Genomic DNA, 17,881 nt, shown 5'->3' with positions numbered 1-17,881 from the left:
GGGTTGCCTGTGTGCACACAGCCATTTTAGGATTGGGCTCAGATGTGTAGGCTACTTGTCGTGCTCTGTTGAACCCGCAGAGGACATAGCAGAGGAACTGAGATGAGGGTTTGTCTAGTCAAATGTCAACTGACACGCATCTCAACCAAAACAGGCTCGCACGCTTTCAGCCAAACCACTGACACATACTGCACTGGACTAAGAAGATATTCAGAAATGTAGAGGAAAAATATCAAATGAGTGTAAGTAAAAACGTAGGGAGCCCGTTGTGTATAATTAACGAATGCTGTTTGGTAGGGGATGATCAACTGTATGATGTCGGAGCTGGGTGAGTGGTGCTTTCTGGTTTTATACAGCCTACATTCACATGGTCTACTTTACTACATTTCTGCAGTTGATTATTGTGGTACAGGATCAACCATTTGAGTTATCAGAATAATCTCAATCAATAATCTGTTATGGTGTCATAGTGAACATTGAGCAATGTTCGACATGCATGGGAAGATGTGCAGTCATTTTCTTTTTCTTTTCTTAAAAATAAAATATATATTGTTGTCAAAAAGATGGTGTGTTTAATAAATAAAAAATACAGTGACATTCTCATGGGGATACATTAAATGACTTGTATATTATACATGTTTATTTCTGTAGTGATACTGAAAGACCCCATGGACCTTCAGCTATGATACACAAATGGAATGCAGCTCACCACTGGTAGTGAATAACCCAGAGGACCAATGGCTCATTCACCCCATGGTTGGTGGTCTATCCTCATTGGCATCACTTTGCTGTGTGCCATAGGGTCTAGTAGAGGTAAGTGGTCTATTCCCGTAATAACAGTTATGTCAAGAACACTTGATATTCTTCCTTAGTGATACTTTAAAGCATTTGTCCAAGATAGATTCATACAATGTCCAAGACATTCTCCCTGTCCACAGACTGTGTACTCTGCAAGTCTGCGTTTGCCTTGAACTGTTCTCATATGCTATAGGAGTATGCTTGATCTTTTAATAAACACCCTCTGAATACGTCTTTAATAGTATGAGTTGATTTCCTCTTGCTGTCTCACTTCTCTGTGTGCCAATAGTCACCAAACCTCAGTACAGACAGTATTGAGCACACGCTTTTATTCCAGCCCAGCACAAACACACCTGATTCTACAAATATATAATATATATGGTGTGTTATTGCAGGGCTAGAACAAAAGCCTGCACACCCTGTAGCTTACCAGAACCAGTGCTGGAGACCCTTGTTCTGTTGTGATTTCTGTTCCGCTTCTATGACCATGCTGCTAAAACAAGTATTTTTAACTTACATTATCTTCCAGTTTACCTCTCTGTCATTCCCCAGTGAGATAGCAACAGTTTTCTTTGTCGTTTTGTTGTGCCTCCAGCTAATAAGCCATGTACTGCATCATCCAGCATTGGGGACCTGGTCCTTCTGGGCTCCAGCTTCCAGGTGTTCTGTACCTATCAGGCCAGCTGCAGAGCTTCCACATCAATGCACATCGACAAGAAGAAAATACACAAAATACTGCGCTACAACTCTACAACTATATTCCTCAACGTGACAAACATAAGTAAAAACACAACGTACACCTGCCTGTGTGAAGGAGAACCTGAGCCTTGCGGACTCGACATTGATACTGGATGTAAGTATGGAAAAGTATACTCTGCAATATAGCACTCTGCAATACCAGAGCACTCTGCAATACAAAACAAGGTGTCGACAGTGACCAGAATAACTATAGAGCTGGGGGTGTGAAACCAAACTGAATGGGACAGATGGATAAAAACAACTTGTGCCTTTTGACACTCATGAAGGCGAACACCGCTCCCTGAATTAGCCAGTCAGATATGCAGTGTGACATCTTTTCTTCAAGTAGTCTTTAAGTACAACATGTGGTGGAGGAGTTGCATTATAAAGTTTGCTCTATACGTCTTGGACCCTACTAGTCTCACTATTAACTAGTTCAACCCATGTCAGTGTCAGCACTTCTAACAGGTGTGTCAGAGGTGCAAGTTTAAATGATACACACTTAAACTCTCATGTCAGTGGTCTTTAAAGGAACAATAGCATCACATGCTGGTTACTGGTCCAAAGCACAATGAGAAAAACCCTTTGTACCAGACCACGTCCTTTCGTGTTGTTGATGTATTGTCATGGTTACCTTGCAGACCCACCTGACCTGCCAGAAAATGTAACCTGTGTCCAGAAAGGTCAATTTGGAGAGGTGATGTGTACATGGAGGAGAGGAAGGGAAACTCACCTGACAACCACTTCAGTGCTCTGGTGAGTTTGGAAGAGAAAGAGAAAGGGACAGACAGTACTGTGTCATGTGCCATATCATAGCTTAATAGGGATCTGAGCTGAGGAATCGCAGGGTTGGTGGTCTCTCTCACATGTTGGAGCAGAGCAGCCTTGGTGGTCAAGCATACCTCTGCTACCAACAACCCAATATGGTTTCTACGGCAAGACAACGACAGGTTTAAGTAATGTTTTACTCAGTATAGTTTTGCTCAGTATAGTTTTTTCACCATACAGACTCAAATACGGAGAATAAAAGAAAAAGAGAAAATAAGCAAAGGAAAATGTATGAGATAGAAAAGCCAGTTGGTATGGATGAGGTGCACTATATAGTAAGTCGTGGATGACTTGTATGTGTTTCATGTGTTTCAGGGTAAGAGCTGTGTTTGGTAACAGCACAGCAGGATCTGTATCCTACCCTGGTTCTGGTTCCAGGTCTGATCCTGGTCTAGTCTCAGCTAATTTCCCTATATCTGGTTCTGTCCAGACTGAATACTCCGTATGGGCCAGCTCCTCCAACAAGCTGGGCTCTGCTGTGTCCACCACCCTCAACTTCACACTCGACCACATTGGTATGGCAGCTGCAAAAAACTAAAAAGAATATAACTCTGATTATGCAGTGTTGATCATTCTGCACCTGTATGACCAAATGTACACCTACAGTTGAAGTGGGAAGTTTACATAGACCTTAGCCAAATACATTTAAACTCAGTTTTTCACAATTCCTGACATTAAATCCTAGTAAATATTCCCTGTCTTAGGTCAGTCAGGATCACCACTTTATTTTAAGAATGTGAAATGTCAGAATAATATTAGAGAGAATGATTTATTTCAGCTTTTATTTCTTTCATCACATTCCCAGTGGGTCAGAAGTTTACATACACTCAATTAGCATTTGGTAGCATTGTCTTTAAATTGTTTAACTTGGGTCAAACGCTTCGGGTAGTCTTCCACAAGCTTCCCACAATAAGTTGGGGGAATTTTGGTCCATTCCTCCAGACAGAGCTGGTGTAACTGAGTCAGGTTTGTAGGCCTCCTTGCTTGCACACGCTTTTTCAGTTCTGCCCACAAATTTTCTATAGGATTGAGGTCAGGGCTTTGTGATGGCCACTCCAATATCTTGACTTTGTTGTCCTTAAGCCATTTTTCCACAACTTTGGAAGTATGCTTGGGGTCATAGTCCATTTGGAAGACCCATTTGCAACCAAGCTTTAACTTCCTGACTGATGTCTTGATGTTGCTTCAATATATCCACATCATTTTCCTCCTCATGATGCCATCTATTTTGTGAAGTGCACCAGTCCCTCCTGCAGCAAAGCACCCCCACAACATGATGCTGCCACCCCCGTGCTTCACGGTTGGGATGGTGTTCTTCGGCTTGCAAGCCTCCCCATTTTTCCTCCAAACATAACGATGGTCATTATGGCCAAACAGTTATATTTTTGTTTCATCAGACCAGAGGACATTTCCCCAAAAAGTACGATCTTTGTCCCCATGTGCAGTTGCAAACCGTAGTCTGGCTTTTTTATGGCATTTTTGGAGCAGTGGCATCTTCCTTGCTGAGTGGCCTTTCAGGTTTTGTCGATATAGGACTCGTTTTACTGTGGATATAGATACTTTTGTACCGGTTTCCTCCAGCATCTTCACAAGATCCTTTGCTGTTGTTCTGGGATTGATTTGCACTTTTCGCACCATTGTACGTTCTTCTCTATGAGACAGAACACGTCTCCTTCCTGGGCGGTATGACGGCTGCGTGGTCCCATGGTGTTTATACTTGTGTACTATTGTTTGTACAGATGAACATGGTACCTTCAAGCGTTTGGAAATTGCTCCCAAGGATGAACCAGACTTGTGGAGGTCTACCATTTTTTTTCTGAGGCCTTGGCTGATTTCTTTTGATTTTCCCACAATGTCAAGCAAAGAGGCACTGAGATTGAAGGTAGGCCTTGAAATACATCCACAGGTACACCTCCAATTGACTCAAATGATGTCAATTAGCCTATCAGAAGCTTCTAAAGCCATGACATAATTTTCTGGAATTTTCCAAGCTGTTTAAAGGCACAGTCAACTTAGTGTATGTAAACTTCTGACCCACTGGAATTGTAATACACTGAATTATAAGTGAAATAATCTGTCTGTAAACAATTGTTGGAAAAATTATTTGTTTCATGCACAAAGTAGATGTCCTAACCGACTTGAAAAACTATAGTTTGTTAACAAGAAATTTGTGGAGTGGTTGAAAAACGAGTTTTAATGACTCCAACCTAAGTGTATGTAAACTTCCAACTTCAACTGTATCTATGCATTTAGCAATCATTGCTTTATTTTAGATTTTTTTGTGCAATTACACTTTAATTCATGCACTATTTTAACCTTTTACAGCAGTGAGCTAAATCAGGGTCACACAGAGTGTTTCTTGGTAGTCCTAAACAAATCTACTTTGATACAAAAGGATACGCCTCCCACACATGGTTATGCTCTTAAAAAAATAGACAATGTACCATGTCAGATATAGAGTGGAAATATATTCAATTTTGAGTTTGCATCCCATTACACTTAATATACATCACAGAAGACTGAAACATAACAGAACCGTTCGACATACAAACACTGAATATTTGTCTTTAAAAAAAGAATGTTTATTAATTATGAAAAATATGAATAACATTCCCCCACGAGGCCACTAGAGGGCGCTTTGGTCATTTGACTACTAGGCTACGTTATCTACCTAATGTTTGTTTTAGAAATGACCAATGTAGCAATTATGATGCATTCTAGATGAGTACTAGATGTTTGTCAGGTTTGGGTGAGTAATATCACTGGTGATTTATCACTGGTGCTCTCTGCACTCTAACCACAAGCATCCACTACTCTACTCTCTCAGTCCGTACTAACTGTCCTACGTGTATCCTTGTCCATATTGACTGCTCTCTCTCTCTCTCTGTCTGTCTCTTTCTTTCTCTCTCTCTATAGTGCAGCCCTTGCCCCCTGTTGTGTCCCAGGTAGAGTGCTGGTCGCTGGGCTGTAATGTCAGGGTGGAGGGGGCTCAGGGAGCTCAGCTCCTGGAGGTCCAGCAGAGAACCGCCCAGGGACCAGGACCATGGATATTACACCCACACACCGTAAGAACCACTGTCACACAGTCACCCACGCACTGTAAACATCACCTGCCATATAGGGAACTGACTGGGTATTGACCATTATACACATACAATCCAATGCTGCTTTGCTTGATGTTGAGTTGCAGAACCGTTGCAAGACACAACCTCACATGTAAGATTTGTGCTTAAATCACAAGACCTCTCGGCTGAGTCAGAAGCTGAGTCAGAAGCTGAGGCAGATTTGACTGGGGTTTGCAGATCCCTGCCTCCTGCTGTTCCAAGATGCTAGACTCCCAAAGCCAGTCAAGCATCTACATGTCTTCACTTTTTAGTAGTCCTCTCATGCCTTGTCTGCCTTGGCAGCCCCCCACATGCAAGTCTTATGATTGTGTAATGAATGTGTAATAATTGTTTAATACATGTGTGATACATGTCTTATAAAAGTAATACTGTGTTCTGACTGCTGTGCCTCACAGGCAGGTTCAGTGTGGAACCAGTCCATTGTGTCTCTGCAGCCCTACACAAAGTATGAGTTCCAGGCCAGGGTCAGACTGAGCCATAGGAGAGGCATCTGGAGTGACTGGAGCCAACCCGTCTCTAACTGGACCCAGGAGGAGGGTAAGAACACTAATACTGCACTGTGTGGGTGATTTTTTGGTCCTGCAGATGGCCTTTATAGACGGTTGGTTGTTTAGCAACAAAGCTGAACGTGCACAACTATTGGGCAAAACAGACAGGGTTGGTTTAGATTGTTGACAACATGTTAACTATACTTCGTCTCCAATGTTTATTGAAAGCATGAATAAAGTTTCACAATATGCACTTGTTGTCTAACAAAATACACTGACCAAAAATATAAATGCAACATGCAACAATTTTAACGATTTTACTGAGCTACAGTTCATATAAGGAAATCAGTCAATTGAAATATATTTATTAGGACCTAATCTATAGATTTCCCTCCACACACCTGCATATAGAGCACAATCAAAGGTGAACCCTGTCTACAAGTCAATCGTTTCCTGTGTGTAGAAACCATGATTTATATTAAACGGAGTTGTATCACAGAGATGTTGTCAGATAAGCTTGTCCCTCTCCATACCTACACATACACCTACACTCACATAGAGCATTGTGAAACGTGCATCTAAGGTTTAATCTGATCCCAGGCCAGCAGATTTCAGGAAACAGGAAACACCTCATAACATAGTGTTCATCATCATACTGAGAGGAACAACAAAGTCTCCTTATGGTCAATACTAAGCAGGATCATATAATGATTGGTATCACAAATTTAGAATTGACCTGTACTGGATAATTTATCATCTGGCAAAATATGGTAACACTGCCTTCATTCAGTGAAATGACTTCATTCATTTACAGTAAAACAACACTGTTCTTCACTTCATGCGTTGATTTACCGACCATTACTTATCATATAGAAGTAGAAGATGAGAAAATGATGTCCCTCGGGAGTATTGAGACCGTCTTTAACTTTGAGAGTGTCTCTACACCTCTGTGCACTATCAACCACACCATCACCCTGTAGGAGAGATAGTCACAGTGTGGTAGCCTCACTATAACCTCACCTCCCTTCTCTGTCATCACTCATCTGCTCTGTAAGCCACATGGCCCACTGCTGTGCGTATTTGTGTTGGTGTGTGTGTGTGTGCGCCGCAACCAAAATCCCCCCTCTCTCACTTCCTGATCATCAAGGGAGGAGTTTATTTTTCATTGAAGAAAAAGTAAGATATGGAAGGATATGGAAAAACATTGAACAACAACACACATTTTGAAACTTAACAAGATTAGGCATGACAGGTCAGCATGTATCATATAGGACGATGAAACATAAAACTCTTAACTCCCCATTTTGTAATTATGAGGATGAGCAGCTACCCACTAATCTTGATGACATTATTCTGGTGAAGTACATGAGAGATACATGAGAGAAATACATGAGACATTGTTTGCTTCTTGGAGGTGGACACCTCGTTTTTGCCATCCTTTATGGGAGATGCTATCACCTTTTTTGGAATACCAAGAATTTGACTTAACCAAGATTAGCACCTCATGCCAGAGAAGCCTTTTAGTAGCACATCTTAATTCTACTTGATGATGCTGTGTTTGTCCTGTCTGCTGACTTACAGGATGCAGATCACATCAGTCTGGATCTCTGTCACTTTGGGTGGCAGTGTATTAATTGACGCAAAAACAAAAAAACGATTGTTTCCAGGAAATATTAGTCATGTCTGAGACACATCCTTGTTCTGAGGAAAACATAATGAAGGTTGTCAGATGGTTATCAAAACATAAAATAGGCTGAAGGCTGATGGCTATCACAATGACCTTGTACATACAAGCTATGTACTTAATGGATAGAATAGGACTTTATTGATGCCAAACCCCCAGACATCACACAAATACACAGAAAACGTTTTGGGAGTATACATCAATTTTGGGAGGACATGGGGTCAGCCACATCTAACTGTTGCAATGAATAAACGGTTTGTATGCTGTGCTTTTTTACAGCACCTGCCAAGGCCCTGGATGTGTGGTACACAACCTCCAACTCTCCCAACAACTCCATCACGTTACACTGGAAGGTGCGCATTCAAAGAGATGTGTTAATATTGTCAGTCTCTCTCTCTCTCTCCCACATGGGAAAAAAAACTTTAGTTTACTGTAGTATTACTATATTTATATACTATAGTATTCACTGTGGTGTTTTTGCAGACTTTGCTTTGTTTTTGTGCAAAAACACTACAGTTAATACTGTAGTATTTACAGTAGTGTTTTTGTGGACATGACTGTTCTGTAGTATTTATGATGGGACATTGATACCGGTACTCCAATTCTCCAATGCAGTTTTCAAAGCACTACTGATCCAACACAATGTACTGATGCTCATTTCAAAGTATCATTATCGCTTGATCAATGACACCCGAAGCTTCGTTTGATCACATGGTTTTTCAAACCATGGTTTGCAAAATGAGAGATCCCACAGATTTCATCATGGTTACGGTGCTTTCTTGGATTCCAAGTTGCTTTCAAACCCCAACCTCTACTGGAAACCATACTTATAATGTACAGGATTTTGTGATGCTGTGTCACCTGAACGGTAAATAAGCAGGTAGAGTCGGGGACCATAGAACAGGGAATGGGCTCGAGTCCTGGCGAAGGCTTATTATTTAGAAAATGGTTTTTATATGACACCACACTCTGCACATTATTGTTCAAACAATTTGTTTTATTTAGTATGGAATAAGCGTATGTCTTAAGCATCCTAAATAATGCGATAATTTCAGTTTTTGACAGCAACTTGTAATGGTAAATTATAGAAAGTAGGCTATTAACACCCGCAATGAACCCCTGTGTCAAGGAGATTTTATGAATATTGTGGGAAAAACTTCCATATGGACACCCTCGCTGCTTTATATTGCTAATCAGCAAATGTCACTAATGTGCATTGTGTTAAAAGTTCTGAGTAATGAATTGTTCTTCAGACAATTTGGTGAAAACCCCAAAGGCTTCAGAAAGCCTCGGTTTCCCATCACTAGTATTTACTGTAGTGTTTTTGTTTTGTACATATACACTGATTGTATAAAACATTATGAACACCCGCTCTTTCCATGACATAGACTGACCAGGTAAATCCATGTGAAGGCTATGATCCCTTATTGATGCCACCTGTTAGATCCACTTCAATCAGTGTAGATGAAGGGGAGGAGACAGGCTAAGGATTTTTAAGCCTTGAGACAATTGAGACATGGATTGTGTATGTGTGCCATTCAGAATGTTGAATGGGCAAGAAAACAAAAGATTGAAGTGCTTTTTAATGAAGTAGTGTCAGGTGCACCGGTTTGTGTTAAGAACTGCAACCCTGCTGGGTTTTTCACGCTCAACAGTTTCCCATGTGTATCAAGAATAGTCCATCGCCAAAAGGACATCGAGACAACTTTACACAATTTTGGGAAGCATTGGAGTCAACATGGGACCACCTTGTAGAGTCCATCCCCCTGATGAATTGAGGCTGTTTCTAAGGGGAAAAGGCGGGGGGTACAACTCAATATTAGGAAAGTGTTCTTAATGTTTTGTACACTCAGTGTATATGTTGTTTGTCATAAAATATGGTGTCTCTAGTTCTATCTGAGTAATTAGGAAAAAAAGTGTTACTTTCGTCCTGTTTCTGTCCTAAACTGTAGCCTTTTTTCATGTGGGTGTGTAAAGCTTTCTTAGCCGTAGCTGCAGCTTGTGGTCTAGTCAAACTCAGACCACTTCTGAGAGGGGACATTCCCCCCCCCCCCTTACCCTCACCCCATAGGTGTGAGAGGCTCCCTCCCCAATGATGTGTGAGACTGAAACCTGGGCCAGACACGTGACAGTTTCAGTTTACAAGAAACAGAAAAGATGAGCAGTTTAAAAGAAATGATAGATCCCTTACACACCTCTCATCTCCCTGCAGAGATGCTGCAGGGATAGCATGCCTTCTTAGCTGCTCCTGGGCAATACAATAAAGTTGAATTAAATGTTAAGCTAACACAAGGGAATGGGCATGTTGATATAGAAACAGTCAGACTCTAGGGGAGAATCTCAATTGCATACTCCTCTCTCGTTGCCTCGTTCTCGAAACCCATTGAATGAGAAAGCCAGAGGTCTCTCTCCTCTGACCTTCTCCTCCAATGGATTTTGAAAAGGAGAAAGAAGACACGAGGAGTATGCAATTGAGATTCTCCCTTGCTTTAGGATTCTATGCTGGGAAACAGAAGTGGGATGAAAACACTGATAGCCAATCCTATCACTGCATCATTTGTGATTGTTGCCCATGGAGTGGGCCTGTGTTTTATATGTGGTTCTGAATCTGATTGCAGAGGCTGAGTCACACAGAGGCCAGAGGGAAGATCAGGGTTTACAAGGTGATAGTTCACGACACCCTGGCAGGGAAATCTGAGCGCAACACCTCCATGAATCATATTTCAGGCCTGTCCTGCTCTCGCTGTGATGTCACTGTCTACGCCCTGAACTCCAGAGGTTCCTCACCCCCTGCCCATGTCACCATTCCCCTCAGAGCAGGTAAGGCATCTCCATTTCCTCCCCGTTTTCCCCCCTTTTCCTCCATCTTCCTATTCAAGATTCAGACTCTCCAGAAAAGTGAAAACTATAAATGCAAGAATTTGTTCCACTTCTTGGCTTCTTTGAGTTAAAAGACAATTAACATTTAAAAACCACATAGACATAAATGTAACATCCAATTGACCGTAGTTGATAGGGAAGGGGGACTGCTCTACTGACAGTGTCACACACTTCTCTGCCTTCACAGCCCAGCCCCCTCAGAATGTGATGTGTAGAAATCACAGTAACCACAGCGTCACCATCTCCTGGCGAAGGCCTGCAACTGCAGGAGCAGCCAGAGGGACATGGGATGGGGCAGTAAGTGGCTACCTGCTGGAATGGTTCCCTGTTGGCAGACAGGTGGAGAAGCTCAGGTGGAAGAGACTGGGTCCTAATGAAACCCATACTGTCATTAGAGGTACGTGTAGCGGATGGATGGACAGCTTAGCATTGCATTAGATCTTATTGGATCCCTGAGTGATGACACAGCCAGTTGATCCCTCCTCTTGCTCTCATTCCCTCTCTCTCTTGATCTCCACCCCACCCACTGTCTCTCTTGTGTGTAGATAACATTAAGCCGTTTGAGTGTTATGAGGGAGCAGTTTATGCTCTGTATGAGCAGGCAGTGGGCAGGGCCCAGTTTGAAGACTTCTACACCTTGGAATTAGGTAAGGAGACAGGAGAGCACGATTTTTTCGAAGGTTTCACATCAATGGAACAGTGCCAGAGTTCGATTCCTATTTGTGGTGTGACTGTGTCCTGTAGTGCCTTCCGCGGGTCCGTCTGTCCATCAGCCGGTGGTGGAGGGGGACAAAGTGACAGTTTCCTGGTCAGAGGTCCCTCTGGAACACAGGCGGGGCTGTGTCATCAACTACACCATCTATGTGGAAAACTCAGAGAGAAAAGACGTCGGAAACTACGGTATGGAGAAGAACTATCAAACACAAAGTGCATTGTGTGTGTGTGTGTGTGTACTGTGTTCATGACCTGTGGTTTTGTTCTAGTCCGCAGTGCATCAGAGAGGTCCTTCACCATCAGGGGCCTTCCCCCAGACTACTACCAACTATGGATGACCGCATCAACTGCCTCAGGACAGGGCCCCAGAGCCGGACTCTCCTTCTTCATCAAACCTCAAAGTGAGTGTAACGAGAGAAAGAGTGAAAATAATCTGTTTCTCAGAATAATCTATCTGAAACACTCTCAGTACTATCATTACAGTTATGTGAAGTGTTACAATAAATACAGAATGCTTATGTTTATACTGTATAATGTTTACACTGTGTGCTTATTATGTACCACTGTAGGTTTGCTACCAGACAGCTGGCTTTATACCATGATCCTGGTAGGGATCACCTCCTTCTCGATGTTCTTTGTCCTGCTGTGCCTGTACCAGGTTTCCTCGCTACGACGACGGTAATACATTAGGAACAGGAACAGCGTCTAGTCCTAATGGGGAGTCACTAGACAGCAATACTGGAATGAAATGGAAATATTGATTGACCGTGTTATTAACTGTGTGCTCTGTTCCTGACTCACTGTGGTTCTTTTCCATGTTCTCTCCTCCTTAGAGTCTCAACCCTCGTCCACTGCCTCATGCCAGATATCGTCCCTGATCCTGCCAACAGCAAATGGGCAAAGGAGTGTGCCAAAGAGAAGGTACGTGGACGCAGATACCCGAGCGCACACATGCAAGCACGCACGCACGCACACACACACAAACAAACACACTCTGAACACTTCATTTGGATCCACAGTGATACATTAGTCTGACCCCTTCCTGTCTTCCCCCAGGGTGAGTTGACCCTACACCTCTACCTCAGTGAGTCTAGTGTCAGTGAAGAGGAGGAGCCAGACACTGTGGAGGTCCAGGAGCTGCCTGAGGGCAGTTGGAGCTCATGGAACCCAGCACAGCGCACTGACATCTCCGGAACTCCAGAGGATGCTATTCACCCCTCCTTACACCTCCTCTTCATGCCCCAGCAGATCCCTGCGACAGACCCGTCAACAACAGCCTACTTCCAGAGCTCCTACCTCAAGAGCTTCTCCCAGGAGTCAGGCTCCTCAGGCCAGACACATGATTCCCAGGGAACAGATATGACTGTAGACTACATCTCAACACACGTCCTAGAGGGCAGAGAGGAGAAGGAAGAGGAAGGTCTGGATGTGATGGGATTCTTCTCCTGTCCGCAGAACCCCCTGAGTCCGTTCATGAACCCTTTGGTGTCTTTCGGAGGGAAGCTGACTCTGGATGCGGTCAGGATCGACTGCAGTGAGTTCTTAGACTGATGGGTTGGACTGATAGCCATATAAAATAACCCAAGGAGCAAGTCGTGTAAAGACCCTGTCTAATCTCAATGTATCATGACTTTGATTCTCACTAACCAACAATCATTATAAACAGTTATATTGCATTACAGTACAATAGTACACTATCTATCAGAGATGGGAAACTACAGACCTCGGGGTCCATAGTGGTGTAACACTTTTTCACCATAGCAAACACTAATTGCATTCTAAACTGAAGATGATGATTAGTTGAATTTTGGAGTCAGGTGTTAGCTGGGGCAAAGGTGTGACATCAATCCGGGCTCCGAGGACTGGAATTGCCCATCCTAGATCTATAACACAAAAGGTCAATACAATACAACTCACCTGTCACATTTCCCCCAGTTTACAGGGACTGTAAGCAATGAGCTTTTCTGAAATAACTCCCATGGTTTATGTAAAGTGCACTATGAGTTCATATCTGGAAGTTTATTTATTATTTTCACAAAGAGATAGTACTGGGATATGCAGGGTCAGCCTTAGCATAGAGTCCTGGATCCTTGCAGAGAGTACAGGTGTTCTATAGTGTAAATTTAACATTGGGGATTATTAAACCCTAGTGAAAGTTTAATACATTTAATATAGGGGATTATTGTGATGAGAAAAAAGGAGACTGGAGATGCTAGAGAGGTTAGACTTTTATTTGTTATTTGGGGTCTTTGAATCAGTTACATTTCATTATCAACAAATCAGCCTGCATCTCAAATCGACAGTTAATCAGAGAACAGCAAGAAGCAAAAAGCACAACCAACCTGCGGTGAGCAAACAGGCATGTATTCTGAGAAGAATATGAGATAGATATTAGGATACAGATTACAGATGGATCAATGCTTTCAAATAGTTGTCTCCTATTTAGATTTCAAACATGATTTACAATATTGTTTAACAGTGGTTTGTTATACACAAAGAGATATGTGAACCCTTTAGAATTACCTGGATTTCTGCATAAATTGGTTTTAAAATTGTATCTGATCTTCATCTAAGTCACAGCAATAGACAAACACAGTCTGCTTAAACTAATAACAAACAAACAATTATAATGTTGATGTTTTTATTGAACACACCGTGTAAACATTGACAGTGCAGGGTGGAAAAAGTATGTGAACCCTTGGATTTAGTAACAGGTTGACCCTCCTTTGGCAGCAATAACCTCAACCAAACGTTTTCTGTAGCTCCGGATCAGACCTGCACAACGGTCAGGAGGAATTTTGGACCATTCCTCTTTATAAAACTGTTTCAGTTTCACAATATTCTTGGGATGTCTGGTGTGAACCGTTGTCTTGAGGTCATGCCACAGCATCTCAATCAGGTTGAGGTCAGGACTGACTGGGCCACTCCAGAAGGCGTATTTCCTTCTGTTCAAGCCAATCTGTTGTTGATTTACTTTTGTCTTTTGGGTAGTTGTCCTTTTGCATCACTGAACTTCTGTTGAGCTTCAATTGGCTGACAGATAGCCTTACATTCTACTGCAAAATGTCTTGATCAACTTGGGAATACATTTTTCCGTTGATGATAGCAAGCTGTCTAGGCCCTGAGGCAGCAAAGCAGTCCCAAACCATGATGCTCCCTCCACCATACTTTACAGTTGGGGTGAGGTTTTGATGTTGGTGTGCTGTGCCTTTTTATCTCCACACATAGTGTTGTGTGTTCGTTCCTTCCAAACAACACAACTTTAGTTTCATCCGTCTGCAGAATATTTAGCCAATATCGCTGTGGAATATCCAGGTGCTCTTTTGAAAACTTCAGACGTGCAGAAATGTTTTTGGACAGCAGTGGCTTCTTCCATGGTGTCCTCCCATGAACACCATTCTTGTTTAGTGTTTTACATATTGTAGACTCAACAGAGATGTTAGCGTCTTCCAGAGATTTCTGTAAGTCTTTAGCTGACACTCTAGGATTCTTCTTAACCTCATTGAGCATTCTGCGCTGTGCTCTTGCAGTTATCTTTGCAGGACGGCCACTCCTAGGGAGAGTAGCAACAGTGCTGAAATTTATAAATTTATAGACAATTTGTCTTACCGTGGACTGACTTTTAGAGATACTTTTCTAACCCTTTCCAGCTTCTGACATCTCTTTTGTTCGAGGCATGGTTCACATCAGGCAATGCTTCTTGTGAATAGCAAACTCAAATTTTGTGAGTGTTTTTTATGGGGCAGGGCAGCTCAAATGAATATCTCCAATCTCGTCTCATTGACTCGACTCCAGGTTAGTTGACTCCTGACTCCAATTAGCTTTTGGAGAAGTCATTAGCCTAGGGGTTCACATACTTTTTCCAACCTACACTGTGAATGTTTAAATGATGTATTCAATATAGACAAGAAAAATACAATAATGTGTGTGTTATTAGTTTAAGCACACTGTGTTTGTCTATTGTTGTGACTTAGATGAAGATCAGATAATATTTTATCTAAAATTTATGCAGAAATCCAGGTATTTCCAAAGGGTTCACCTACTTTTTCTTGCCACTACATACAAAATGGATGTATTCATTAGCAACACACACTAGCATTCACACCATCAAATTAAAATCAATTTAATTATTGTATCTTTAGTTCAAGATCTTTTAAAGACCTCAATATCCAATAATAATCTGCAGTAGCGGGTTTAGCAAGAGAATATAGCCCAATGAAATACACCAGAGTTAGGGAAGGTATATGGCTCTTTAGTTGATGTGAAAGTGGTTTAGGTGCATTGAAGTAAAATCACTTAATTTATGAGTACATTTATACAGAGCAAGAGTAGAATCAGAGATGAGAAGATAATGAGAACCGCCAGAAACGTAACAAGAGTTTTGTAATTGCCTGAAGATAAGTAAATATATTATGCAGCACATGAGGTGTGTCTATTGATCAAGACAGCCACCTCCAGATTACACATGCCTCCCAACAGTGGGTTCTCGTCTAGTTTGTATGAATTCAAAAGCTTATCATTCTCTTACTTTAGTCTAAAACCGGGCTGGGTTTCCAGCTAACATATGGAATAGTCTTATGATGGTCATAACAAGGATAATTTAGCTATTTGATTTAGAATTTTAGAACTCCTGTAGGTATATATAAAAATAATTACTTGATGAAATATTGATTTTGGTCTTACTGCTATTAGCCCATAGAAACGCATTGAATAACATATTCATATATGGCAAAACTTATAGTCAAAAAATAAATCAAACGGAAGTATGTTTTGAAGTGTCTGTCCTATATCTTGGAGATTTAAGAAAGCTCTGGAAATATACTGTACTGTTCTTCCATATCATAGAGAATGATAGGGTCTCTATTGGCCAAAAGTGTGATAATGTAACAGATTTAGTTGTTTCCACTTGCTACTGCAGAAATTTGTATTTAATGTTTATGTATTCTAATTGGTTGGTTCAAGTCAGATATCAATAATGTGTCATTGGTTACGTTTACAGATAGAGGGAAATATATGATATTGATATGCAAGTGGTAGGTCACGTTCGGAAATACTATATTATTGTTTCATATTTACAATGTGTACGAGTTCACTATGTACATTTACTGATGTGTGTGTATGTATGTATGTATGTATGTATGTATGTATGTATGTATGTATGTATGTATGTATGTATGTATGTATGTATGTATGTATGCATGCATGCATGCATGTATGTATGTATGTATGTATGTATGTATGTATGTATGTATGTATGTATGTATGTATGTATGTATGTATGTATGTATGTATGTGTGTGTGTGTGTGGGGGGGGGGGGGTACCTGTTAGATATTGGGGGCTTCCTGTGATGTACTTTTGTATGTATGATTGCTGTATAAGTGACTTAGCTAGCATAATCGAGATGTAATGGGCACATTAGCCCCTGCTAATACAGTGTTACAGATTCATGCTATCAACAGCCATCAATATAATCAAGCCAGAGGGTATGGCTGCTGTTTTACGGGCTACTGACCAATTGTGCTATTTTGTAGGGATTTAAAAAAAAAATTGTAACTTATTTTGCACATCATGTTTCTGCTACCGTCTCTTACGACCGAAAAGAGCTTCTAGATATCAGAACAGCCATTACTCACCTCGAACTGGACGAAGATCTTTTCTTTAATGAGTCTGAAGTGAAGGATTTACTGCTTATGGTAGATAAATCACAAGATGATGTTATAATACTGTTTATGCATCGAATAGCTATGATGAGTACTCCATCTATTTCTGTGGGACTGAGTTGGGCCTCTGGGGCTTGAGCTGATAATTTACCTACAACTGACATTCCATAGATAAGATGTGGTGAGTGTAACCGAGATAGAGAGAGCCTGGAGGAGTTGAACAAAACACCTTATTGTTCCTAATCATCCTGTAATTTGGGTTTAAACAACACCAGGTGCAGATAACCACCAAATGAACCCAAAGTGGCTTGTGATGCCCCCCAATCTGCATGGGAGGGGTGGAACCAGCCATGACTAAGCATTCTTAGTGTGAGCTATATAAGAACCAGGATTCCTCTGTAAAGGTTAAGCTCTCGGCAACACACTGGGGTCGACAGTTTCATTATTGCAATAATTAGTCGATATGAAATAAAGATGATTGTTTGAATAATTGTCCAAGTCTCTCTCAGTATACATGAATTTCCACTACATGCTGCTCCCGGTCCAGGCCCACATCCCCGTCATTCGCATGAAGAGGAGACGGAGATACAGAGACCGCAGATCCGAGTGCCTTGTGAGAATTTGTTTGCAAGTGCGTAACCCGCCTCTACCATCCTTCCTATTGGCTAACTTGCAATCACTGGAGAATGAACTGGATGAGCTCCAATCAAGACCATCCTACCAACGGGACATTAAAAACTGTAATATCTTATGTTTCACTGAGTCGTGGCTGAATGTCGACATGGATCTGGATTTTCTGTGCATCGGCAAGACAGAACAGCTACTTCCGGTAAGATGAGGGGTGATGGTCTGTGTCTATTTGTCAATAACAACTGGTGCGCAATCTCTAATATTAAGGAAGTCTCAAGGTTTTGCTCGCCTGAGGTAGAGAACCTCATGATAAGCTGTAGACCACACTATCTACC

General features: G+C 41.6%; 1 protein-coding gene across 2 annotated transcripts; it reads left to right on the top strand.

The window, feature by feature from the left end:
* The first annotated feature begins 182 nt into the window (after positions 1–182).
* Positions 183–16,023, top strand: il12rb2 (interleukin 12 receptor, beta 2a). 2 transcript variants are annotated; one of them, XM_045687184.2, is made up of 16 exons: positions 183–328; positions 652–813; positions 1,394–1,651; positions 2,178–2,292; positions 2,680–2,879; positions 5,281–5,429; positions 5,885–6,026; positions 7,941–8,014; positions 10,280–10,481; positions 10,729–10,938; positions 11,087–11,188; positions 11,286–11,441; positions 11,525–11,656; positions 11,825–11,933; positions 12,089–12,176; positions 12,312–16,023. In XM_045687184.2, exons 2-16 carry the CDS (start codon positions 738–740, stop codon positions 12,804–12,806), a joined length of 2,508 nt encoding a protein of 835 aa, XP_045543140.2. In that variant the 5' UTR covers positions 183–328; positions 652–737; the 3' UTR covers positions 12,807–16,023.
* The last annotated feature ends 1,858 nt before the right edge of the window (positions 16,024–17,881 follow it).

This window comes from Salmo salar, chromosome 10 (genome assembly GCF_965601325.2).
Source record: "Salmo salar chromosome 10, fSalSal1, whole genome shotgun sequence".
In the NCBI taxonomy this organism is placed as follows: Eukaryota; Metazoa; Chordata; class Actinopteri; order Salmoniformes; family Salmonidae; genus Salmo; species Salmo salar.
The sequence above is the reverse complement of the archived record's forward strand: the minus strand, read 5'-3'. Positions and strand labels throughout refer to the sequence as shown.